This window comes from Melopsittacus undulatus, chromosome 14 (genome assembly GCF_012275295.1).
Source record: "Melopsittacus undulatus isolate bMelUnd1 chromosome 14, bMelUnd1.mat.Z, whole genome shotgun sequence".
Lineage (NCBI taxonomy): Eukaryota > Metazoa > Chordata > Aves > Psittaciformes > Psittaculidae > Melopsittacus > Melopsittacus undulatus.
The window spans coordinates 5323965-5351381 of record NC_047540.1 but is presented as its reverse complement, the minus strand read 5'-3'; the positions used below and the strand labels follow the sequence as shown (position 1 = coordinate 5351381).

The following is a 27417-nucleotide window of genomic DNA, read 5'->3' as shown; positions in this document are numbered from 1 at the left end:
AGGATGGGAAGGAGCAAGATGCTCAAAAGCACAAGCCCCAAGGACCGGAATCAGTGAGAGCCCAACAGCTCCAGCAGCACAAACTGCTCCCAGGCACAATCCCTGCAGCTTCCACACCCTCATTTTGCTGTAGCTTGTTCACCCAACACCCAAATGAAGGGACACCCATCAGAGGGTGGCATCACCCAAGAGCTGAGCAGCCACTGTACAGAGCCAGCACTGGGCTGTGCCTCTTTCCATGGGGAGCATCCTGGCCTCTGCCATCCCCTGCGTGGTCCCAGAGGGAAGGAGCCATTGGGAAAGCAGTGCAGGAGCTGCCTGGGAAGGGGAAGCCTGGCTTGGAGCAGCAGCTGCCTGTGACAGACAAAGTTGAGGGTGGCCCCGGCTGTGATGCATGCAAGAGAGAGACAATTCCAGAGCCTCAGTCCTCAGGAGAGCTGCAGGCTCCAGTGCTGGTGCCTGAGGAAGGCAGGCGAGTGCCCAGGCAAACAAACAGCAGCAGCCATGGCTACATTCAATGAGGGAACATTCCCTCTCATTCAAGAGTGTTTAATCTTCATCTAGCTCAACACAAGTCAGTAGTGCAGCAATATAAATACAACTGAGGAACTTACAGCCTTTTGGCTTTCAATAGCTCAAAAAAAGCCAATGAAACAAGTTTCCAGTTCTTAAATTAAACACAAAGAAAAGGCAATAAACTGCCCACCCATCCACAGAGGAGTAGTGGCATCCTTCATGCCAGCAAGAGGCTGGTTTCTGCAACCCACAACAGCAGCACAGTGAGATAAAGGAGCCAGGATGGTCACACACCTGCCTCCCAGAGCCCAGGCAGCAGGGACATGGCCCCTTGGTGCTGGCACTCACCATGGGATGCCCTCGGGCACTGAGCTCCCTTTCCCACCAACTAAAGGACACCAACATGTTGGCAGGAGCACAAGGGGCTCTTCAACTGTAACATGAGGCTGCTCCTGCCAGCCAGAGGGAGCAGCCAGCTGCTGGGAACTGAAGAGACCAACCTCTGTTAGCCTGGGTTGTGCAAATCTTAACAACACCCCCCCCAAACCCAACCCCCTGGTATAGAGCATGTCAGAACTGAGATATGGTTAATGTCCAGACTCACGGACGGCTTGGTCACCAACAGAAGCTGCCGGGGCCACTGAACAACATCTCACAGCTTTGGAATTAAGCCAGACATTAAACATAGGTACCAAAGGTGGGTACCCAGCTCTGGTACCCAGGAGGAGAGCTTGCTACAGGAGGGGGGTTCCTAGCCCAGCCGGTTACCACAGACAGGTCAGTTTTTCACACCTGAACAGGCACCATGTCATCAACACCCCAGTGAGGAATTCAGAACAGCTACAAACCCCTCTCCTACCTGCAAGCCGAGGAGTGTGACCATAGTGTTTACATTCCCCCTCCTCTACACTCCAAAAGCAGCCAAGTGCATGTGAAAGGACAAGTCTATATTAAAATAGTGCTTAAACCGTTAGGGAAGGTGGGAGTAAAAGAGAAGAAAGCTGTTTGACAGCACAAGTAGCCCCTGGAAAGCTACTGGAGCATGAAAGGAGCTCAGAGCACAGCTCAAAGCACAGCCTTGACCTTCCTTCTCTGGAAGTCCATGGGTGTTTCCTCCGCTGCAGTCTGAGGTGGGCTGGGAAGGTCCTGCACATTCACAGTTGCTCCAAGTGGTTCTGTCCTGCTGCTCTCCAGATACCAGCTCTGTCCTTTCCTGATGCCTCACCTGGGGCTCCCAGTTGCCTTCTCCCTTTGAGCTCCCTTGAAGTTCAAATTCAAGTACAACCAGATTTAACTGAAAAGAAACCCACAAAACCAAAGGTGTTTTCTGTGAAACGAGTTAGCAGCGTTGTCCTAGTCAAAGTGGCCTCCAAAGGCCCTTGGAGGATAGGGACGGGAGTGGCCTTTCCCACTGAGCTCCAGCAAAAGGCCACCTGAGGGGACCTATAGGATTTCCTCCCTCTGGTTCTTGGGTTTGAGCATCACTTGTCCATTGCGCAAGGAGCCGTTCTGGCTCCGCAGCAGTTTCCCTTTCTCATGGTCAGGCCATGTGAAGATGGCTTCATCGCTGTCCAGTTCAGACTCCGAGTGCATCAGGCTAGTGTTGAGCACCTGGGATTTCTGTCTGCCACCTTTGAAGGAGAGAGATTCCAGGTCAGAAATACTTCTAATACTGGTCAACAGCCTCACCTTACTCCATGCCCTCTTTAAGACTCTTTTCCTATCCTGTCAAAGGAGCAGCCTAATCACACTTTCCTGTGTGGCTGAAGCCAAAGTGACCCTGTTCCAGATACTTTGGCATGACAGGGATCACGACACTCCAAGATACTGCAAAGCACAACAAACAGGTAGGAAAGCAAATGACATTACCAGAAGGGGCTGTGAATACATGTGGGAGCTTGTCTCCCTGACCTTGCTTGGGGCATTGCCTAGAAAGCTCTCTGAGTGCTAAAGGCTGTAGTAAAGAGAATATGCAGGTGTGTGAGAGAAGATCACGGTGTTCTTACTACCCTCCCTACTCTCATCTCTGCTTCTCTTGCCCCAAAATGAAGAGAGATAAATTAGCAGGATGAATTTAGATTAAAGCACAAGGACAGGAGAGAGATATTTACTGTTAGCAGAGGAAATATTTAAATTGAGCTTTTCCTTAATGGAGAAATGCAACATTTCCTCTGTTTGCAGAATGCTCCCTGGACATACCTAGCAAGAAAAAAGACTTTAGTCAGCTGCCAGCCTCAGAAGCAGCAAGATGAGCTCAGTTACCAGAGAGCACACGGTTGAGGCACATTTGCTCCAGCCTGCAGAACAATAAAGCCTTCATTTAACAGTGTGGCTCTTGTGGGCAAGGTGACAGATGCTCAGATGAAAGCAGAGTTGGGGGCTGAGGGAGGAAAACACCCAGGTTTTCTTCAAGGGTATGTGTATTTATGCAGCTGGGACAGCCCTGTTCTCAGAGGAATTGTCTGATCAGTTCTGTCACTGCAATGCCCTCCAATGCTGCTCTTAGGTTCTGTTCACTTTGCTGGAACACCATTAAATGGGATAATACTAGGAGGAGCAGTTATTTTTCACTAGCCAACAAGGATCAGGGACTATTTCCATGCACAGTTAACCCCTCCTCTAAACAAAACCAGGGTGCATGCTCTTATTAGAAACACACATTTCAAACTACCAGAACCCAGTGGAAAACTTTAGAGCAAGAGAAGTTATAGCCAAGACCCAGGTTTGGGCTGCCTGGGTCAGGCTGGTCTGCACAGCTTAAATACATCCACTTACTACTTCTGTGATACAGAGACATTAGGACCAGGACAGTTTTGGCTCCAATTCCTAAACCAAAGGGATAACTTTTTTCCTTAGATCTTCTGAGACTCATGTGTCAGTGCCTAGCATCATGTTTGTTTCACTCTGTGATTTTACGTCCACTGAGGAAGAGTGCTCTTAGTCAGCATTCTGGAAACGCTGAGCTCTTCCCTCTCATGTTTTACCTGCTTTGGGATTTGGTTTTAACTCCAGGCTTTCTTGATCCGTTGCATCCAAAATCTTGTATTTGCTTTTTCTCTTGGCTTTTCCTTTTCGTCTAAAGGGGAAGAAAAGGAATTAAGAGGCAGTCCATTTCTAAGAAAGGCTGAATAAAAACCAACTCTGATCTTAAAACCTTATTTCAGATTACCTTCACGTCAGAAAATAAAACATTGCCAACATTTCCTTAGTTGCACATTTTTAGGTTAATCCAAATCTTGCTTCTTAACTGAAGCCAGAGTTCTAGGACTTCAACATTTCACTTGAAACACTAAGTGACAAAAACCAGAGTCCCAAGGCTAAGAAGATGACCTGTTGGGTTTGAAACTTTCACCTAATGCAGCTCCTAAAGCACTGACACAGTGGGGAGTTATGGCCTCAGTCCTACCTTTTGCAACAGCAGATCACCATCCAGGATAAGATTCCAAAGGCAACCACAATGACGAAAGATGCAATGATCACATAGAGGACACTCCACTCTGAAAGCAGAACACCCCAGAGATAAAGACAGTTTGGCACTTCATACATTTGATGGTGTGCACTTTAGATGACTATTCTTGCGGGGAGAGAAAAGGAAGGCCTGACCCTTTGCAGAAGTAGAGGCTACCACCCATCACTGACAGCACCACTAACTCATCCATGGAAGCCAGACTCATTGCACAAGGGCAATGTGTGTTAATTAATTGCTTTCTCATGGCAGGAAAGCCTCTGTAAGGGCACGACAGAAACAAGGGGTGATTTATACATTAAGAATGGACTCAGATCTTAGTGAGTGTTCACTGAGAGGGTCTGAAGAGAGTCCCTTCCCTGTTCCCTGCCTAGAAGCTTGAGTTGTGAGACTGGGGCAGGGACTCGGTAACAATCATGTCAGAGATACTGTGAGAAAGGTGCCTGCTACTCTGCCCACCCTGGCTTTCAAACACTGCTTGCTTGCCACAGATGAACAACCCCAGGGAGGCTGCACATACCACAGTTGCTTTCACCATCTCCCATCTGCACCCTGATGAAGTTCTCCATCCAGAAAGGGTCACAGATGCAACGCTTGGTGAAGGAATCACAGCGACCATGCTCAGAGCAGTTCAGCTGACACGCTAGGAACCAAAACCAGCAAGGTGAACTAAAAGACTCACACGTGAGGCAAAACCAGGACATTACAGTTCAATAAGGACAATTCCCATAGGCTCTATTTCAATCTAGTCACTCATAGACTAGATTCATAGCTTAGCCATAATCACAAGCAGTAACAAGTACAAACATAAGCAAGTAGGCTCATCCTGAACTAAAAAGTCCCACTTCACTATCAACGTAACACACATAATATGCTAAGAAAACTTTGCCTAATAAATCATTAATTTGATATGAAAGTTATGGAATTTGTAATGAAAATGTTTTTAAATAAGGTTTTGATTTCCAAATTCAAACCCAGCCTGTGAAACGAGAAACAAATGGACCCTTTAAAAGGACCAAACAGAACAAAAGAGAGGCTTTTGAAGGCCACAAACCCATAAGATCAGGAAGTCATGAAAATAATTACTTTACATAATTCTAGTTGAAAATATCTAACTGATCAGCAAATGATCCTCACAGGATAATCCTCATAAAAGAAAAACAGTGCTAATGCAAAGCTGTAACAAAATGATGGAAAGGAAACATTTCCTTCAGACTGATGTATGTGCTGCAGAGGAAATGAGTACGTTCACAGCTACCAAGATCTGCAGTTCTATTGTTTTCAGTATGACACTCATTTTGTTGGCTCTATTCCATTAACACAGTGTTTTAGTTTCATAAGGATCAATCTGCTTTTGATTTTGTGAATTTTTATCTTCCTAGCAACACAAGTAACCATTTACATAAATAGTGACTAGACAGAGCCAATGGGTAAATAACTGATTAATGTGTAGTCTAACAGACTCTTACTTACTGACTGTGTTAATTTCTAGTGCTCTGAAGATGAGGAAGTCTGACTGTTGTTTCCTTAGTTCGTTTTTCAGTGTCCAGGCTACCTCTCGTCCTTTGAATATCTGATGGGGAGGCTGGTTCTGCACAAAAAACACCATCTTCGTGCTGGAATCAGACAAAAATGATTACCTGCTGCTTCTCCAAACATCAGGTAGAGAGTCATGCTCCCCAGTCTGTCATTAGAGGGACTTATTCAGCATCCCAGATTTATGTGAGGATTAGACTTCTGGCTCCATCTTGAGAGCAATGATGGTAGAGCTGGTCATACAGGGTAAGACCCTTCAGGACATCTGAGCCATCCATATTCTCAAGGGTAGGGCTGGACTGTTCTGGAGTCTGCTTGTCAAGCACATCTTTGCGAGTTCATGCTAAGCATGCAAATCTCCAAATTTTAAGGTCATCCCATTTTCATAAACTCCCTCCCTTGCTGTGGGATCCTTAAGACTTTACTACACATGGAACTTGGAAGCTCATTTAACTGCTCAGCACAGAGCTCCAGCATCTGAGAAGACAGTGAAGGTTTACAGTCTTTTGCAAAGCTTAGTTTAAATGCACAAAGCATTCTAGCCAGAAAAAAAACCCCACAGGTGTAGAGGATACTGTATTCTGCATCTTTTATTGCATTAACTTTATGACAGAAGAACTTGCTCCCCTAGGCTTGCTTGCCTTCACTGAAGGATGCTTCACATTTACTATTACCAGTGAGCCTATGAGTCAACAGCATGTTAGCAAAGCCCTCAGAGTATGTGAACAGCAGCTGGGGGAAAAAGATCTTTTTTAAACAGTACAAGCTACTTTGATAGTTGAGGCAAAAATGGGATCTTCAAGCCATCTGTCAGAAAATAATCTGTGCTTTTGTAACACTTCCCACTCTTTTATTTACTTAATAAACACAGAAACAGATGAAGCGTTGATTGCAAGGATTCCTTACTTGCCTTACTCAGTGAAGAACAGTGGCAACTGGCCTGGTCATGGCAGAAATAGAAAGGTAATATTACAAGAGAAAGTGCTGGCTCTTCTCTTCTGAGCTCTTTAAGGTTTGCACGGATAATGAATTCTGATTTTACTGCTACAGCAGGCAATGTGGACATGAAGGAATCGATACGTTACAGAACTCAAGAAAGTGTAAAGTACAACTGCAGATTTATTGCTGACTTGCTGCATGACTTCAAGCATGTCCCTTAAATCTTCTTCAGTGCTTTATCTACCTTAAAGCTACTCAACTTTAGTAAAAATTAAGTGCAGTGTTGCACTTATTTCAACAGATTAGCACTCTGCCCTGGATAAGTTGTTGCCATGCCACCCACATGCATGTTCAGGCACCCTCAAACACCCCTACAAGTAGCAATGGACCACTGTTAGTATGGAGATATGTCCAGCTGCTGTTGTGACAATGCTGTAGTACCAGCAGTTGAAGTTTTCTGCAGAACAGTGCATTACCCTAACCAGCCCTTTGGGCAGAGGCAGAAACATCCTTCAGATAGTCCTCACAATTTTCAAAACCAGGTAAGATTAGTTCTTAATGTAATTCTTAAAGTACAGATTTGGGGGGCAAAGGCATCAGCAACAGCAAACAGTTTTTAAGGACAATGCATCATCTCCAGAGGGGAAAGATACCAGAGACCTGCCTGGCAACACACCTTCTCTGACCCGAGCAAGCAGGCATATCCCATGTTAAGCAACATCTCCACACATTCCACTTGTCCAGTCTATTTTACGAGAGAAAACAGCCCTTGGTTTACTAAACTCTCAAGCAATCCCCCTCCAGGTACAGTTCCAGATGAACCCTACCTTTGCTCAGTGTATGGCTGGATCTTTTGCACAGTGATGTCCGAGTCGAGGACCCCCAGCAGAACACCTATCTGTCGGATGAACATCCCCTTCTGCCTCTCGGTCAGCTGGCTGACATTAACATCCAGAATTATCTCCACAAGGTTGTTTTTCCTAGGATCTAGTGTGAATATAGATAATACAGATCCTTAGAACTTCTATTTAACAGTCTGGGGCCAAGTCAGGTTTCTAGTATCTTACCAGAATGTTTCTGCTTTGAACACAAGATTACGGAATCACAAACAGAGGGCTTGGTAGTTCAATGTAGGCAACTGTGCTATAGCACAAAACCCAGACTCACCAGGTTTGACTTCCACTGTGGTCCTTTCCACATCACTCTCTCCTTTGGCATCTGTTACTCTGAGGTGGAATGTGTAGGTCCCTTCTACCAGATTGGACAGGAGGAGGACAGGGTGATGGTCTGAATTATTTAAGACTTCCTGAAAGGCAGAGCAAAGTAAGTAGCAGGAAACAAACTAAGCATGATATCTCATCATGCTTGGGGATATCACTACAAGGTAACATGTACAACAATGAGCTTTATAGTTCCTCAGGAGCTGTCAGTGCTCCTTTCACTGAGGTTGTGATGCACCAGACTTCCATTTAAAAAAGGAACCTCACCCCAGCTGCAGGGCTCCCCTCATCCCGCGTCCACAAGTAGCTGACAATTCCCTTATCGTCCGAGGACTTTGATCCATCTAACTCGGCTGTACTGGTGGGCAGGGTGATGACAACATTACCAGCAATCTTTGCAACCGGTGGCTTGTTTATTTCTAAGCAAACAAAAAGGAAGCAGTTGGAGAAAGAATCTGGTAACATCTAATCAAAAACTACTGCATTAGATCTCCACTCTACCCCAGCAATCCTGGCTAACCTTGGGAGAAGGGAAATTACAAACAGCTGGATTCAGCTGAAGGTCCTGTCCCTCCAGAAAAGGGTAAACCCCTGACTTAGAGAAGGCCATTTCCATGCTCTCCACATTATGTTGCACCCATTCCCTACTCTTACTGTGCCTCTGAACTGCTCAGAGGTAACCTGTGTCTCGGGCAGCTCTGCTCATGGCTGGACATACCTTCTTTGACAATGACGTTGACGGAGCTTTGGCTCTGCAAGTTCCGCTCATCTTTAACTGTCAGAGTAAACTCATATGTCCCAACCTGAAGGCCTGTTACAGTAGCAATGCTGCTGTTGGCATTCTCCAGCTTGACACCATCCGGGCCCCTAACCAAAGTACAAGAAGATCAGTTTAAGCTTTGCACAGACCACAAGAGCTCACACCAAACAGGAGGCTTAAGCACAAGTAGAGTTTATGGGGATGCAAACAGTTGCCTGGAAATACAGTGTCCAGGACAAAAAGCAAAATTATTTCCTCCAGTTACAGCAAGATATCCAAAAGAGGAAGTGCAGCATTCAGAACAAAGGCACAATTTCTGGTGGTTTTGTGTTTTGGTTATTTTTAAACCAGGGGAGCACTGATACCAGCATTCAAGCAGGGTTTAAAAAGTGGTACTTTCAGCAGAAATAGTTAATTTCTAAGAGCTTCACACACACTTTGCTTTAGCAAACAGAAAAAGCTACTGCAAGTTGCTCACAGACTTTTTCCTGAATTCCCTAAAGCACTTCAGTGTCTTTAGAGTCTGAAAGGAAGCGTGACAATGAGAACACCACTGCCCCATTCAAACATTCTGCAGAAGCATCAACTTAGAAGGCCCTGCTGTTGGATTACACGAGTCTCCTTTACAAACCACAACCACGCTTCGTCAGGCCTAGAGATGAAGGCAAAGCTACCTCTAGTGTTCAAACACAACTCCATCTCTCTCTAGTTAAAGATAACATAAACGTCATTCTAGTCACTAGTAAAGCTTGTCAGGGCCAGTGGGACCAGGATTTAACACAAGTAGGAGGAGTCCTGTTTTAAATTAAAGCCCCAGCAACATGCATAAGAACAAGTTGGAAGATGATACACACCGGGTTTTTTCCCAAAGAAAGGAGACAATCTTCTGGTCATCCGAGCTCTTGCTGCCATCTAGAGTGGTGCTGTCCACAGGAAGGGTTAATTCTTTATCTGGACCAGCATCTGCCTTTGGGGGCTTATTGTTCTCTGAAAAATGATGCAGTATTTTTCATACACACACCACAAACCCCAGCAGTAAGATTTTTTTCCATGATTCCTACTATATTTCTTGCCCACTATCTCAACCCTGCATTCAAGAGAAAGTGATGTTAAAAGCAGTCAGATCAGTGTTTCAGTCACACATCTGCAATAAGATGAAAATAAGATGTAGGAGTTCTGATTTTTGCTCTCATTCTCTAAAGACTACACCTTTCCTGCTCCTGTCCTGAGACCTAGCACTGTGGGCAGAAACAGCTGCTTGGAAATACAGTCCTGCCATTACACGGGGATAACATCAGTTAGACTACATTGTGTAAAATAAGAGAACAGCCTAGAAAGGCAATAAATCAACAAATATGAATATCAGCAATATACCAGCCCAGAATGGTCCTAAATTAGAGCAGCTTTTCTGAAGGCAGCCCAAAGCTATCATAAACTCTAGAGTATGTTGACAGATTGATGCTCACCTTCAACCTCTGGAATGGAAGTGGCACAAGCAGCTAATGGCAGCTTACCTGGCTGGACTATCACAGTGACCTCTGCTGTGGACTGGTGCCCAGCAGAATCAGTCACTATTAGCTGGTAAGTATAATCCCCTTCTTGCATTGCAGAGAGCTGCAGCACTGGTGTTCTCACCCCCTTTGAGAAAACATATTAATGTATTAAAAAGAATCCTTATGCAGATGAAAACAGAGAAAGAAGACTATGCTCCCAAAATAACTATTATCAGCAGATTCTAGGGGCTTATTACTAACTCCTGCTATGGGGCCAGAAGTCTGTGCCACTTGAGCATACAAGGCACTTACAGCTAAATTTCTACACAGCAACACGGACACTGTTGTGGAACGTAACAAGAGTAATGCCATACAGGTGCTCACAACGTGTGAGACTCAGTAGTTAGCAACTCAAGCAAATCCTGTGGTGAGTGAGTCCTGGGCAAATTATACACATTGTGAAGCTGATTCATGGATTTTCTTATTATTATTATTTGACAATAGTAATAATCTTTAAAAGAAAAATGATGACATGGAAATAAGTTCCATCTTATGCTGTTCAGGACTGAGGAGTGTCTGGCCAGTATCAGCAAAGTTTAGACTCCAAGGCACAGCTCAAAAGATCCAGTCCATTGCACCTGCCCAGCTTAGGAAATGCTTCGCCTGGTACAATGGGTCATCTTGTGTGTCTAAATGCCATCCTGACCAGCAGGTACTTAAAAGGTCACACAGTCTGGCTTCCACACCTGCTTAAGAATCCCTGCTATACCATCACTGATTCAGCTACCTCTGATGTTCTGAGAAGTCAGCAAATGAACAGAGAAAGAACACATTTCCCTAGCAGCCACACAGGCTCAAGTGAAATACTTGGGTATGATCAAGTTATGCTGAGACCTGTTGTATGGCATTGCTCAAGAAAAGAAACAGGATGCCAGTGAAAACACGCGGCTAGACTGATACATAACTGAACCACTAAGCCAATACCAGCTTCATGTTGATTCAATTTTAAGTATATATTTAATCATCAGATGCTTGCTCTGTAGGATTATAAAAGATATTTGCTAACAGTCAATTAGAAACTATTTGATTATAGAGAAAAAGCCAGTTAATCAGTAACCCAAATTGAGTCCTGGAGACCTGCACTGACCTGCATCTCCATCACCTTCCCTTTGCTGTTAGGGCTTAGCAGCCACTCATAGCTGACAATGCTGTGATCATCGGTGCTCTGATTCCCATAGAGGGTGATGGAGTTCTGGGGCAGGGTAATCACTTGGTTTGGGCCTGCATTCGCCACTGGAGGATAATCCACTGCTTTGTTAACAGTCAAGTTTGCAGTGGTGGAGTTGCTGGCACCATCCGAGTCCACGACTGTTAGACTGAAGTGGGGAACGCAAAAAACAAGAGCAGTGAAGAGGCATGATCATCAGAGCTGAATACAAAACACTGTCTGGAGGGAACTGAAATCAAATGCAGGTAGTACCACAAAACAGAACTGCTTTTTACTAAGTCTAGATGTGAAAATCAATCTGATTAGTTCATATATCAACTGCTTAAGAGGAGATAAGCATTCAGTTATAGGTACTCAGGATTATTTTAATTTAAATGGATCTGCTGATGCAGGGCATGGACATCACACCAAACTACAGACCAAAGGGAAAACATAGAACAAACAGGAAAGTAAAATCAGCTACTCTCTATTACTCAGGTATGTGAACAAAACAATTAGGCCTCATTCACTTATCTGGGACAAACACACTGCATTTAAACACTGGATTTAAAGCCTGCATTTCTTCCTAAGCCTCTACCCAAGCAGTTTAGATTTGATATTTCAAGAGACATTTTGTAGTGCTGGCAGACCATTCATTCCCTTCTGCCATCATCTTAAACCAGTGCTACAACAAGAGAATAAAAAGTAGCTGGATAGCTTATCTCTTCTGAAGTGAAAAGCTATAAACTACCTGAAAGTGCAGAAGCAGAGAGAGGACATCACAAAACAGAGTTCTCTCCACATTGATTTTTTTTTTCAGGAATCTTGTAGGTTTTACTCACAAGGGATGAGAATTGATCAATTTTTCCAGGGAATAACCTACCTGAATGTGTAATTCCCAGGTACCAGGTTGGTCAGTGTCAATATGGCAGTATCACTAGAAACCTTCTCCTCTCGCAGAGGACCCTTCAGTTCTTCCCAGTGATAGCTGACAATTTTATCATCATCAGTGCTTTCTGTTTCAATTATGGAAGAAAATGCACATGCAAGGAGTTGGGAAATGCTGCTTCACAAACCCCAGATGTTCAGTCCCCAAATTCAGTACTGGGTTTAGTGGGCAAAGGCATTTTTGGTGCAAGCCCAATTCTGTTTATGAAACCAGACTAACACTTCAGGGATCTGATGCACAGATACCTACACTGTGTGCTCTCCTCCAACCTGTTTGACAGGTATACTCAAACACCCTTAATTCCAGGTTTCTACGTGTGCTGGGGGAAAAGGAAAAACCCAAACCAAAGCACTTACAAAATGAAGCTAACTGGCAGTAAAACAACTTAAAATCATTTAAAGGAACTCCCCTCTCCTGGCAGGAGAGGCTGATTCTTTTCACTAATGTGTGTTTGACAGTGTCACAGTTCCTCTTAGACTGCTTTCAAAGGGGCAGCCCAGAATCCAACACACAGAAGCCAGGCTTGTTAGACTGCTACATTTAAAACTAGAGGTACTCACGGCTGCCATCAATAACAGTCGAAATGGTTGGCAGTAAAATCTCCTGGAACTGTGGGGACACGATGGCAACAGGAGGCCGATTCACCCGAGGCTCTGCAATGATATCTGAGCTGTTACAATGACATCTACAGGCAGATCATGATAAAAAGCCCTGGCCAAGGAACTCTACAAGTAAAACTACTCAGCCTTTGTGTGCAGGAGTAGCAAACAGAATATGTACTACACATCCTCTTTCACCTCTCCAGCCCTAGCTATGCTCTCAGTCCTGCAGTCAGCGAGCCCTGGAGAGGAGTCCAAAGTGTGGAATTGTTGTGGCCCACAGCTCCAAGACAGCCAAGATCAGACTGACTGCAGAGAACTGCACAGCCAGTGACAGTGATTCATGCTTTCAGCGAGTTAGACACCAAGTTGGGGAAACAGTGCGAACAACAGGGATTTATGAAAACAAAGAGGTGAACTATCACCACACTAGTACTCTGAAAATGGCTGCTTTGCATCAGTTCTACCATACTGGGTCAAGCATTCAAGGACAGACAATAGTTTCACACCTCAGGAAATGCCTTAATGCACATATATATATCTCAAGTTTACAACACAATGAATTTTCACTACATTAAACCACAGTCCAGTCAAATAAGCCGAACACCATGATGCAGGTACTGGTTTGTCAGAGACAGATGAAGTTAAAAGATACAACGCCAGTGACTCACTTGGATTCACCGTTACATTCACGTAACCCTCTCCACGTGCATTCTCCCCATCGACAACAACTTTGAATTCATACAGACCAACAGTAAGCTGGAAGGAAGCACAAAAGATTATTTACCTTCAGGATGGTCAGGAGCTATTAGAAGATCAAGTTACTGTGTTTTAGTGCATTAGCAGCATAAAACATGGGCAATTATACTTCAAAATACGCACACAGAGCAAAGGATGGTTTCCAGGCCAAAAGGGTTTTACATGTCATTTAATTTACAATGGGCTATGCAGAAACCAGGCTAATATTTCTTTCTACCACAGGTGCCACAGGCTTGTCAGTCAAGCTTTATTTTCTAGCAACAAGAGGCCAGCAGAAGGGAGATAAGATTAGTTCAGGTTGTCTGGTCACAGGAATCTGTATGAGTGGACTGCATTTGAGATAAGAAAGGCTGAATGGAAGAGAAGAAAATCTCTTCTTGGGTGTTTTTACACAGGGAAGTATTTCTTCTCTTCCTTCTAGGTGACATGGATCAGACAATAACTGCTTCATCATTAACTGTTGAACCAAAATGAGAGGGTGAAGGAGGACTATGTGCTGGACAATGACTGTGATCTCCAAAAAGCTGAAACTCTGACAGAGACAGACATGCTCCTTTTGAAAGACTTTCATATGCATGATATTGTGACTAAAGCCTGGAGATGTTTTCTGAGTGCAGCAGAATCCAAGATGCTCAAAGGAATGTCTCACAAATACAAAACTGTATATTCACACAATATTTAAAGCCATTTCCCTGTTAAGAATCCTTTCAATGTTAGGGCTTGTCTAAAAGCAGCAGCCAGGGACATGCTACGAGAAACTTCACAGCTCTTGTTAATGGAGTCAGCAAGTCCCTTTTTCAGTGGGACTTCAAGGCTTCAGACCTGAACAGACCACCACACTGCTTCAGAAGCAGAAATATTCACAACCCTTTGTTAATGCTCAATTGTGCCATTTGTATGGCTTGACACAATGCTGTAGGCAGCTTTTAGATTGTAAAATCAATTTCTTCCTTCCCTCATGCCAGATCAATCTCGTTTTCGTAAGAGACTTAGAAGAGGGCTTGCAGTCAAATGTTGGCTGCCTGCCCATCAAGCAATTTCCTATTCATCTTGAAATCACACACAAGTCTTTCCTGGCTGCCACGATTCCCATCTTCTCCACTTAGCATTTAACACAACAGGATACGAAGCAGCAAAAGCTTTACCTTAGACAGCTTGAGGGTCTGGGAGTGTTTCCCTTCCATTTCTCCACTGTAGTCTTTTGGATGAGTGATCAATTCCCACTCATAGGAATAAGTGGTTCCTTAAAAAATATAATAAAAAAGATCCAGACATTTGTTTTTAAAAGACTGTGTTTCTGCCATGGTAAAAAAAAAAAAAAAGCAAAGGTATTAAACATTTACAAGGCACATTCTGCCACACTATGGAGAAATAAGACAGCTTGGAGCTTGGGCTGCAGCTTTTTGGGAATACACCCAGGAAAAGAGACAATCTGTGCTTCTAAACACATGTACTCTGGAGCCAAAACCCATCTTTCAGCCTTTAAGGCATAAAAGAGCTTTGGAACAATCACAGCTCCAGGATAATGAGGAAAGTCATATCATACCCTCAAGTCCTGCAGACACAATGTAATGTCAGTTTTTGAGCAAGAATGCATCTATCCCTGTTGCTGTACAATACATAGCATGCTCACCTTTCCTCTGCAGCCTCCCACTGTCACTGTGGACAGTTATAGATAAGAATTTTACAAATACCTGTGAACAATCTGCATGATGAAATGAGGAGTGTGATGCACAGAGAAATGTGTTCCTCAGTGTGCCAACCCTCCCAAATCAGATTTCAAATCACCAAATGAGAGATCGCTTGCTAAGACAGCTTGTCACCCATCAGCAAATATGAATAGATGCTGAAGATCCACTGCTTCCTCACTAGCACTCTGAGAACATGCCATCTCCCAAATCTAATGACTTTGTAGCACTTTCAATGTTTTTTATGCCTGGCTATTTTCTGCAAGAGGCAGCATAAGGATGAAAAACTTCCACAGGCAAGTGTTCCCTGACAAAAGACATTTTCAAGACCATCCTTATTTAATGCCTATATAATGCCCATTTCCCATTTCACCATCACAAGCCCTTAGCAGAATTCCCAGGGAAGCCTTACCAGGTGGTTGCTCAGGGAGCACAAATGCATTCAGCTGAACTTCATTTTTTGGCAGGGTCACTTCAACACTATCTCCAGCAGAAACCACCAGCTCCTTCATAACTGAGAGGGAGAAAGATAGAATTGAAAGAGAAGCAGGGAAAATAATTAAATAGGTACATCAAAACCACCTTTGTTTCAAAGTCTGTGGAATAAAAACCAGCTACAAATGGCTGTATTTTGTAAACATCCTATCACTCAATATAGTTCCCGTTTCAAGTTTCGCTGTCATTGTTAATGCAAAAGCACTAATAGGGTTTTATGGTTTTAAGACAAGTCCAAAATGGCTCAGTCACCTCTCTCTCTTTACAGGCTCTCTGCAACTCCTGCTCCCTTTCTAAAGAGCTGAAACATGACCTCAGGCCCTGGACAGGGGAATCTATTCACCCAGGCCCAGCAGGATGGAAAAGGTTTTACCTGACAGGTTTTTGGTGGTGAACCCAGCTGCAGCCCCATGACACAGCAAGATAAACACTGCTATTTCCCAACCTGCAGCTCCAGACCCTCATAAATAGATGAAGAATCCATGGTATTTCTGTTTTGAAAGACTGCTTGGGGGCTGAGATTTTTTTTAAACTGCATAACTATCTCATTGAGTATGGAACCTCAACATTCAATCCTGGTCCTTTTATTTGTACTTTCTTTTCAATGCCTGTCTTTTCATTTCATTTCAAATGAATTGATAGGTAGCTTGTTGTTAAAGACTACAGGATGAAGACTTGAAAACTATAGCCAGTGGCATTTTTCTTCTTGTTTGTAGCATTAAGGTAACCAGAAAGTTGACTGCATTTTGGGTGCTCGTGTTCTCACCTGGAGTGGTGGCAGTAGTACTTGGTGACACAGCAGTGGTGGCCTGGGTTGTAGGAACACTGCCATTTGTGGGAACTCCACTTGGCACAGAAGTAGCTGTCTGCATCTTTGCTGTGCTTTTCACTGGCACAGGGTTGACGGTGGGCAACACATCTGAGGAGTGAGGATGGACCAAAGAATCATCTGGCTGCCCAGGCTTCTCAGTCTTCCCTGTGGCTGTCAAGCCCTGTGCTACAGGACTGGAGAACGTAGCCAACACTGATGGTTCTGGTGCAGATGTTCCTGGGTGGATCTGTAAAGGAAAAAGCTGTCTTAGTTTGACTTGAACACTGAATGCCAGTTTTATTGTGTTTAAGCTCACTTCACCTCCTCCAGTTACAGGCTGAAAAGTCCCTGGTTTGTTTTTCCCAGAAGCAGGATATTTTATTGCTTCCTCTTTTCTCTGCATTGCTTCTCCATGTTCTTTCTCCACAGCGGATAGGCCATTTCTAGCTCAGCTGAACACTAGTTAAGTCCACAGATTTAACTACAGCACCTTAAGTACCACGGCTGCTCATGTGGGAAACACAACAAAAGATCCAGGCTCATAACTGCAGTGAGTGGAGCTAAAAGAGGTGGGGTAAGACAGAAGCATGAAACAGGGACCATTTGGGCTATTTTGTCCATGTATTCTAAAGCCGTGCAGTTGGCAAGCAGGGAGCAGGAGGATTGCATTGGCATTTCTATGTAATAATCAAATCACTGCAGCAAGAGGAAATCCATTTCAGAATGACTCTTCAAAGCAAGGTGAGCTGCCCCAAGCAGCTCCCTGCGTGCATGCCACAGGAGATGCTGCTGGGGCAGGGAGCTGGGCTGGAGGGCAGAAAGCTTGCTCACATCCACACAGGATGAGGCACTTTATTGAAAACAATCTAAGTGTCAGAAACAATTTCCTTCCTTTCATCAGAAAATTCCTTTTACAATACCCAGCCCCATTCTAGTTGTTAGCCTGCCAGGCAATACTCTTGACAATTTGCTTTCCACCATGAAGAACATGTGTGCAGCAGATTTTGTTGAGCTAACTCTATTTTGAGAACATCTGCTAAATATTTCAAATGGAGCCATTTACCATCTTGGACTCGGGAAGTGTTTTGGAGCTGAATTACCCACCCCTAGAGGAGCTGATCAAAAGCTCATATTGGACGAAATATTCTCAAGCTTTTACACCATGCTGTTGGGCATTCAGGCCAGGAAACAGGCACTGGAAAATGCTTTAGACCATAGTGGGCAAAATGGGCTGGGCTCCAGCAAACACTAAATGCCAGTTGAAAAACTCAAGCCATGTTGCATGTATTAAACAGCCAGGCTTCTCTGCAAGAAGTTCTTTTTGCAGTTGGGCAAATTGTTTTCTCTCCCATCTCTCAGCTAACTTTCCTTCAGTCACCAAATATAACACATCTCAATCCATCAGTAGGTTTAATTAATATCTCAGCTTTATGGATCAAAGAATCAAATGCTATTTGCTAGTGTAACAGACACGAGCTGTTTTTCCCTATTTTCTTACTTGCTGATGGATTTATCTTTAACAGAACTATGGATTCTTTGAAACAAAGATGCAGGCAAAGTCTGGCATACTGCTCCGTGCTGCTCCCCATTGGCAGGCCCAGGACTGTGGCTGTCCCAAGCAGTATCATCTTGCACTCATTCATAACTCTGGTCAGCTCAGGATACTGTCTCCCTTTTACTCAGGTTAGGAATGCTGGCATGAAAAGAGAGCAGGAGCTCAGTACAGACTCTGCATGGGAGGAGAAGGTCTCCTTGACTTCATACCACTATGGGAGACCACTTTTTGCTTAGCTCAGACCAGCATCTACCTGCTGGGTACAGCAGCCAAGGCTCCGCTTTGGTAATATTTTCAGTGAGCTGGATACTTCCTTGACTTACTTTTTTAATGCCTAAAATAACCCACTTTACAGTTAAGAGAGATCCTCTTCCTTCCAGAAGTCTTTGGGATGAATTGACAGCCAAATGTCTGAGAAGAGCTGGAATTAGATAAGCTTTGCCTGGGGCAAAGTAACAGTCAAAAACGCCTCTAATGCTTGCAAGCTGAGACATTTCTTATCTTTACTCCATAACCCTGAGTTCTTCTCTTGGGGATGAACGAGGAAGAGACTAGAAGTTTGCCAGCTGTCCTACCTCATTAGCTTAGAAAGTAGAGAGAAGTAACATACTGGCCTGAGTGAACATAGTGAACATATCAGACACTTTTGATTCCAGCTGCTCACTGCCTTTGGCCTGGGACAAGTGACCTGGTATCTGAGGCTCCTACATGTGTAAGGTAGAACTCGAACAGCTACATGCATCAGAATCCACACTGAACCTATTAATTGAAAGAAGAATATCTGTAGAATTTTCTTTCATGTTTTTAATTTAGATGGGCCTTACTTTGCTGCACCTGGTCTGAATTTACAAAATAGGCTCTTTTCAGCTTAGATTGTGTCCTAGATAACCTGTTTGTAAAGATCCCTGTGGTTAACGTCACAAAATGTGTCAGAGTTAGTGCTGGCTGTGAAAAGAGACCTTTTCTCCTCCCTCATACTGTAAAAGCACCCAACACTAGCAGGAAGCATGGCAGCAAGAATCAAATGCTGGGCTTGCTAGGGCCAGCAGTAGCCAGAGCTGAGTGCAGGAATGAGCTCTCTGGCTCTGCTGCAGCAACTCCACTTTAAAGGCTGCAGCCTTTTCCAGTCTGCCTGCAGAGCTGCTGCAGTGCTGCAGCAGCCCTTCACCTCAGCACTGCTGCACTTAAATACTTCTCCTGCTTGGCTATTAAATGCTGTATTTTAAAATTGACAAGTATTTCTACAACAAGGCAGGAAAATGTGCCTGGAAAATGTCAGTCACTTGAATGGAAAAGTGCAAATTCTCTTCCTTAGTTAAGGGCTGATCATCAGGGTGCGCTCTGGTTCATCCTTCACCTACTTCTGGTTCCATAGCATGGGTACAGTAAGACCAAATCTAGCCCAGGTGAAGCTGTACCGATTTCAGCATGTGTGTAACTTGACTTATTTTGGTCCATAAGCAACCCAACTTGGAAAACTCCCTGCTTTAGCACTGACCTCCTGCAGAGGCTGGCCACATCCCAAGTACACAGCCTTGAATGTTATCTCCTTGGCCTGAATTAAACTGCTCACAGATCACAAATGCAAGGACAGCTGCATAGCTTGCTGTATAATTTTGCAAGTGAAAGTTGGATGGTTCAATAAGCAAGGAATTAGCCCAGGGCTGGAGAGAACCAGCTTTTGCTCAATACTCCTGTTAAGGTGGATTTTTTAATTCTTTCTCCTCCACAAAACCTCCATCCTAAACCTCAAAAGCCTGACTGCCAGGAATTCCATCACAGCCAATGTATTTTACTCAGACATTTTTATTTGGATGAACCTGCATTTTGTCAAGAGATACGGACTTCCTTCACAGCAAGAACCAGTAAGGAGAAGAAAAAGATCTTGAGTCAGCCCTAAAACCTGTGGGGTTCTAGAAAAGCAAACATTTGTGAAGCTTTAGTGCATGATTTCACATGCCACCCGGGCTGCCCTGGCGCTCTCAGCAGTGTCCCTTGGCTGCTCTCCACATCCTGCTCCATAGGGTGGTGGCTCAGACCAGTCACAGCCCTACCTGGAACCAAGATTTGAATGCAGGGGAGAGAAACAAACTCAGTTAAGTTTCCACAACAAGAATGTAACTGCACAGAAAAAGGCTTCGGGCTTCAACGGTGCCAAATCCTAGAAACATGGCAAAAGCTATTTAAGGAATAGTTTCACAAAGCAGAATTCTTTCTACAAACATCATTTAACATTGCAAACGTGCCAATTTCTCTTTACCATCTAGATTTACTAATTTAACACTGTACATGTTTGGAATAGACTAAAGTGGTTTCATTCAAGCAATGCCAATGTAAGCTTTTGTGGACTTGAGAACCTGAAGCAGTCTTCAAAAACAGAAGAAAAAACATTGCATTAAGATGCCAAGCCAAGCAAGCAGCTGATGTGAAACTACACTGGAAACTCCATGCAGGAATCCATAAAATACCATATTTAATTGCTTCTATTCAGCACTCAAAGAAAACCAGCTTATTTTAGTTTTGTGGGTCTAAAAAGGTACTTTTACAGATAACAGTTTGCAGCTCCCAGGCACTTCCCACTGACATCATGTCTCCCTTTTCCTTCTACCTGGCAAATACACCGTGTGCTTATACAAGAGATCAGCATTAGCACTACCATCACCTCCATCTCCTCTCACCTTTCCAAAGATAGTTTATCCTGGCTAGGAAGAGGGGGAAAGAAAACACCCTACCACCCAATAAAGCAAACAAAAACCCCAACCCTTGGCCTTGCCTTGTTGACAAGAGGCTAAAAAAAGCAATCCAGAAAGGTATCTTATCACTTAAGGACTTTTAAATCAAAGTCTACATAAAGCACATTGAGCAGAAGGGTGACAGCTCTCCAAAGCAGCCCCATTTCAGCCCCAGCAGTCACTTACCTGTGCCAAGCCAGCACCATCCACATCACTTGATCTGTTCACATTATTGCTTTTAGGAGGGAACAGGCTTTTGGGTTTCTGCTCTCTTGGATTCTGTCCATTTTTCGGTAAGTCTTTCTTTTCATTTGGATGGCCTTCAGGAACAGACCTGTCTGCCACTAAGTGCCTCAGTGCTTGATGCTTCAAGAGCTCTGCTTCACTTCGGCTGCTTCTAGATTTGCTGCCTGATGCTCTGGCTGCAGCTTCCCTGCTGGGGCTCACTGCTATATCCCTTTTCAGGAGTTCTACCCTGTTACCTGACACACTCTGCTTCTGGAATGACCTCCGCAGTCTTTTTGTCCTCTGGACAGGGATGCCCCAGTGCAACCACTTGTCAAACCAGGTCTTCACATCACCTTCCCTTTGAAAGTTTAAGAAGTGCTCTGTGCTTTTTGATTTCTTTAAAAACACCAAAACAGAGTCAGAGAAGCCAGTCCTGTTGGCCTGACACATGCCAGGGACAGTGCAGTTCACCTGGATGCACATATTTTCCAAGAACCAAAAGGCATCACAGGTGGGGCTCTGGCAGCAAGCAGCCTGACAGGAGTGCACGGTGTGAAACCCTTCCAGCAGCTGTAAATGGTGATCTTCCCACCATCTCAAACGGCCACCAAACAGGATCTTCCCTGGCTCACATCTAGATCGGTTCCAGTTTGCATCTGGGAAAGTGGAGGGAAGACAAAGACAATTCTCAACCCTTTAAAGCAACAGACAGTAGACATTCATCACTGTTGTCAAGATTAATTTAGGGCACAGGAGTAATGTGGGAGAGAGAGGACAGGGCAACAAAATGAAGGCTTCTCAGAACCTATAGCTGGCCTCGGTACTTACACTAAGTTTTAAGCAACAATCTGCACCTCCTACCAAAGGGACCACTTCCCTTTTTGACAGTAATGGTCAGTAAAGCCATCCCCAGCAAAAGAAGCGAGAACAGAAAGGTTCCTGTTTCAGAGAGGACTGTGAGGCACAGCCTGGGCAGTGAGGCTGAAGCTATACAGCAAGTTAAGAGGTACAAATTGATGACTTTTAAAGACATTTGGCATAATTTGTGTCAAGTCACTTCAGAGCTCAGATCAGCACTAAAGCAGCAACTGCTTTACATATTTTTTCTACGCTTTCCTTAGAATGAAAAACATTCAGAATGCTTGCAAGGATCAATGGATTAAAGGCTTCCAAAATTCAGAGCTCTGCAGATTAAGGACTCCCTAAAAATAGACTAATGACCTATGAGGCTGTTATTCTGTGCTGTGTTCATCATCCAAGGGATAACAGGTCACTGGAAGATTACAAGCTATGTCACTGGACTCTGAGTAGTGCGGATGCAGATGCCTCAGATCCAGCTCCCTGTCTGTTGAGAGTAGAATTCTTGAACATAACACATATGGGAATCTTTTTTTCTCCATTAAAATAGTCTGAATTTCAGTTATAATACCCTGATCCCCATTTCTTGACAGCATATAGAGAAAAGTTCAGTAACATTACTACCCAGTAACTCTAAATACAGACTTCATGTTGCACTATACCCACATTCACTATGTTTGGAACTAAACAAATAAAGAGGCATGGATGTAGAGACTACTGATCCATCTCTCTCTCTGAGAAATCTCACTGCACTTCTCCTGTCACTTCCAAGTTACAAACAAATTAAGGATGAAATATGTTGGGGCACAGGAGAAAGACTGCACAGATCTCCATGTCTCATAAACCAAACAGAAGTAATTTAGTGATGGCACTCTGGTGTGTTTTATGATTCTTAGAAGACATCATGAAAGGTCCCCACTGCCTGGCACTACTTGAACCATTTGACTTCAGGACGTCAGCCACAAGGACACTTAACCTCACACTACTAAAATGGCAAGGAACTCCAATCCTCTGAATCAAAGTGGTATCAAAGTGCTATGACTTTGTCCTTAATCCTGCACCATACCTCAGGGGCATGGAAAGTTATAATACTTTTATAACCTTTTGTGACCCAGTTAGCATTGTATGACTGAAGAAAGCAAGGGGAGAAGATCTGTTGTTGTTAATTTTTTTTTGTTGTTAATTCAGTTATCCCAAACACCAAAACAAGTGTAACAGCTTCTGTACTCCTGGTCATTAAAGATAACACACAATGGGTTTTCTCACCCAGAATGGATTAGCCACTTTTTTGAAATGAAGGAAAAAAGGACATATTTACCTACCTTTTGCAGGGAATCTCTTGCCACACCAAGAATTTCAAGCCAAAAAAAAGGAACTAACAACACCACAAGGAAAAGTTTGGTTTTGAAACATCAGAAGGCAGGAAACAAGTGACACTTATAGCTTACTGTGAAGCCAGCTCAGTAAAGGCAGTTTGAAGACAAGGCTTCAGAAAGCTAGTATCAACTGCAAGAGAATGCACTTAGGATCTGTGACCAACTGATGGGGGACCAGAGCTCCCTGCAGGTGTCTGAACCCCCAACTGCAGAAGATGGGGAAGCTCTTCACTCAAGCAACAGCCAGCTGCTTGAGTGTGTAAATGAAACTTTGCATATGTTCCTCAGAGAGCAAAGTTGACATCAGGGCCTTTAAAGTCATCACCATCCTTGTCACTCTTCATCAACACACAGCACTTCCTTGGAGAGCAAGCAGACAGGCAGCCTGCCTGCCCGGGGCAACAACCAGCCTCATTACACTCCAGAGTGCTTGGACTGACAGTCACCCTGACACAGGGACAAGCACCTGGCACTAACCTGATGGGTCTGAAATTAGGACAGAATATGGGCTGGGGGAACGCATGCACACAAAAGTTGTATGTATGTACACACACACACACACTCCAGGCTTAAAGAAACAAGTAACTAATGAAAGAATAACACTATTGCTGGGAATTTCAAAAGGATCTTCTCCATTCAGGCTCAGTTGAGTCTAAAAAAATTAACTTTCTATTAAAGGTGAAGCACTGTCCCTAACATATCCCATGAAAAGAATAATGTCCTGCTTCCTACATCCCTAAAATGCCTTCTCCTCCTTGCCCAGTGCTGAGATGTCAGCCCTGGCTCATACATACTGCTCAAATCATCAACTTGATAGAGAACCCAGTGAAATTCAGCAGCAGCTTTCCAGTAACAGGCTTAGAACTGGGGCATGAACAGAATGGGCCAAAAGTGTTCCCAGAGAAAATTACCCCTTGAGAAAAATCACTACATAACACAAATATTATATTAATTCATCTAAAATGTAAACCCTGAATCCTCATAAGCATCTCCTGAGCATGCCAGAGCCATGACTTTGCCCAGATGACACAACACTACCATGCTGAGAGCATTCTGCTTCTCTTTTAACCCACTGCTAAACCAAGATGCAGAGATCTGAATTCTATTTTTGGCCAGATTTCACTTCTAGGACTCTGCTAATGCCCACAGAATGTGGTGCAGCACCTGCACTAGGTGGACATGGACCTGCACCAAAAAAGAGAGGGCAGCTCTGAGTACCAGCAGTTACTAACTCCTTACTGAGAGCAGTCTAGTCTATTCCTTCCAGTTCCTTGTGCTGAAACCACACACAGCAGGCAGGTACAGGAATTCAGAGGCTGGGTCAGGCCAGTAAATCTGGTCACTGATAGCATCAATACCGGCAGCTTCAGAGAAAAGCACAAGAAACGTGTCAGAACAAACAGCCCTGAACACGAGTTCTCTCCTAAGCCCCAGCAGCCAAGCCAGCCTTGCACAACACACATCACAGGATGCCTGCACAGCACGTGTGCTTAGTCACTTCTTAACATTGGCTTTGTTGGGGTTTTTTATTCCCTAATATATCAGCAGAAAAACTGCTGCTCTTCTTGGGACCTCAGGAGTTCCTGTGCCAGCAAAGCAGCTCCCAGCAGGGAAATGGAACAGACAAGAACAGTTTCTATTAATAGGCTCAGGTTCATGGGCTTGCTCAGGCACTTAATCCCTCCTGATATCAGATTAATGATTAAAGACTTGACTCTATAGACTTTTTAAATCCGTCACATGTAACCAATTATGTCAACACAAGTTCCTTTTACACAACTCCACAGCCACAATTCCTCCTCAGCTTATCAAACTCTGCTGCTGAAGTGACACAAACAAGACCAAAAGAACAAGAGCTCTGGAATGGAAAATGTCCCCACATTGGGATAATTATGTCACATATAATTAGATTTCTTTCCATACATTTCATGGCTTTAGCTCTCCCACGCAAACCAGCCCTCAAATAGAGCAGCATTCTCCAGAAGACACTCCCAGAGTGACACTGGATTCCCAGTTCTATACTTCTAAGATATTACTAAATGCAGGAAATGTCACACAGGAAGCCCAGTTTACAAGGAAACCCACAATCCACCTGACACACCATCCAAACACACAGTGCTGAGTGCCCTTTGCTAGACCAGGAATACAAATACATCTTCCCAGGTTCTAAATTACCTGCTTAAGAATCAGGTCAGGAAAGCCCCACACAATCCATCACATGAAAGCCCCATACAAGGCACTACCTCAGTTATTTACTTGAGCAGGAGGTTGGTAACTCAAGTTTGAACAGGAAATAAAAAAGCAAACACAACTGCCCATAGGCAAATACAGACTATTGACACACAGCATTTGGAGAGAGTGTTAAACATTTGAGGACTAAAAAACCATTCCTGCCTTCCCAACTTGCTCTGAGTAATCCTCAGATGAAATCATTTTCCAGGTATTTTCCGCAACAGTAGCTGTGGGACAGAGAGATCCCTGCTGCTGACCACCTCAAAGTAACAGGTGCTTATCAGAGCAATTTAGGGTTAGAAGAAGGAATCCCATCATACCCCACATCTTTCCCACCCTTTTGATAGCTCATTTACTAACTGTAATAATTTCACGTCCAGAGTATTTTAAACAAGTGAGAGGGACGAGATCACAAAAACTAGAGGCAGGATCCCAGAGAGAACAGGAGACTCACCTGCTGAGGAGCACAAGGCACACAGGCAAGCGCACAGGTAGAACAGCTGCAGACTTCTCAGCTCCCTTGCAGCTTTTCCCAGGCAGTATCGTGACAGAAATCGGGCGCTAATGTTGAACTTGGCTTCCAACCTCTTCTCCATGGCCTCTGTGGGCAGCAGCGGGGTTCTAGAAACACACAAAACACAAACCATCCACTGGCAGTTGGTATGTTCTTGTACAGATCACGGCGACGCTCTAAAGAGCACGGAGCACTTGCAGAGGTAAAGGAACATCTTATCTGCTGTGACTTAGTTCAGCTGCTGCTCAGTAACTGCCAACATCTGATATGGAAGCAACATTTGGAGTAGCAAAGTTCCCAGTGTTGAGCCACAGCAGGCTACCATGAGAGCCCTTCCCCTCATCCTTGGGATTTCCTCCTCCAAACCCCACCACTTTCAGTGGCAAAACATCCAATATAGCTACTATCCAGCCTGCTGGGTTTCAGATACCTGGGAGAAATTCCAGTTCCAAATACACCACAGGGAACAGGCACCCAGGAGCACCACGAGCATAACCCAGGCTCTGATGAACCCAGCACATCTGCTGGAGATGTCATCGCCTGCTCATTGGTGCTGGCTGGTACCAGCCAGAAACAAAGAGAAACAAGAACACAGCAACACTGAGAAACACAGCACTAAAGACGTGCTTTGCCTCGGGCTTTGCTCCACAGGGCAGAGATCACAAAAACACTGATAATCCTTCCCAGCCTTTCTAATGCCAAAGGCTCTTTTATAGCCCCGTATAGTACTGAAATGTAAATTAGCTTTGGATGATGTGAAATGAAAACATAAATTACTTCACAAGTAATCGATAGTGTCTAATTTTAAAGAGTAGGGAAGCATCTTTAGGCACAAGCAGTTAAACCTGCCATTCCTGAAGAATGAATGGGAATACTGTTACAGGGAATACTGTGGATGCTCTCACTGACAGCCAGACCCACCAGCCCGCTACTCAAACGCTGCTGTCTGTTAAACCCTAAGGGAATTTCACCCCCGACCGGCAGCAACGAGCGTGAGCTGCAGCAAGGACACAACACGGCAGGAACACTTCGCCATGGGAGACGCAAACCCGCGGCTGCTGTGCCAGCGGGTCGGTAACGGAGCCTCCCTTCGGGACACGCCGAGAGCGGAGGCCCCAGGGCCCGGAGGGAGCCCCGCAGCGAGTACGTACCAGGGGCGCATGGCGAGGTGGGCCCAGCGGCTCCTCGGCTGCCTCAGGCGGGCGGCGGGACCCGGCCGGGCCTCCGGCGCGGCGGGCCGGGGGGCAGCGCGGCCTCCTGCCCCGCGGCCATGGCGCCAGCAGCGGGCACCCGCTCACCCCTCACCCGGAAGCTGAGCCTTCGCTTCCCGGAACCGGGACGGGCTCCGCCGGGGCCGTCGGTCGGTGCCGGAGCCGCGGATCCGGTTGTCCCGGCGCTCCCTCAGCCACGGGCCGAGAGGCCGCGCAGCCGCAGGGGGTTTGCCCACAGGCCTCTTGGGGGCGGGGGCTTCAGGGACCGCCCAA

General features: G+C 44.7%; 1 protein-coding gene across 2 annotated transcripts; it reads right to left on the bottom strand.

The window, feature by feature from the left end:
- Positions 1-509: 509 nt before the first annotated feature.
- Positions 510-27352, bottom strand: KIAA0319L (KIAA0319 like). Of its 2 annotated transcripts, none has more exons than XM_034069264.1 (21): positions 27085-27352; positions 25874-26040; positions 20912-21609; positions 16394-16685; positions 15545-15646; positions 14590-14687; positions 13357-13444; positions 12647-12739; positions 12021-12153; positions 11078-11306; positions 9952-10075; positions 9292-9424; positions 8396-8544; positions 7945-8096; positions 7625-7763; positions 7285-7444; positions 5456-5598; positions 4503-4625; positions 3923-4013; positions 3501-3592; positions 510-2147 (listed from the first exon to the last, which is right to left on the bottom strand). In XM_034069264.1, the coding sequence occupies exons 2-21, from the start codon at positions 26013-26015 to the stop codon at positions 1960-1962; spliced, it is 3369 nt and encodes a 1122-aa protein (XP_033925155.1). In that variant the 5' UTR covers positions 26016-26040; positions 27085-27352; the 3' UTR covers positions 510-1959. The 2 variants fall into 2 exon arrangements, with proteins under 2 accessions (XP_033925155.1, XP_033925156.1); XM_034069265.1 differs by lacking the exon at positions 27085-27352 and adding an exon at positions 26364-26383.
- Positions 27353-27417: the final 65 nt, after the last annotated feature.

What these genes read in the sequence shown, in the direction of transcription:
- KIAA0319L (XM_034069264.1), bottom strand. Translation starts at nt 26,015, where the DNA reads ATGGAGAAGAGGTTGGAAGCCAAGTTCAACATTAGCGCCCGATTTCTG. An exon ending in GACTGTTATTGATGGCAGCC is followed by an intron (nt 12,154 to 12,646) that starts GTGAGTACCTCT and finishes TAATTGAAACAG; the next exon opens with AAAGCACTGATGATGATAAA. An exon ending in GGAAGGTGATGGAGATGCAG is followed by an intron (nt 10,076 to 11,077) that starts GTCAGTGCAGGT and finishes GTTTTCTCAAAG; the next exon opens with GGGGTGAGAACACCAGTGCT.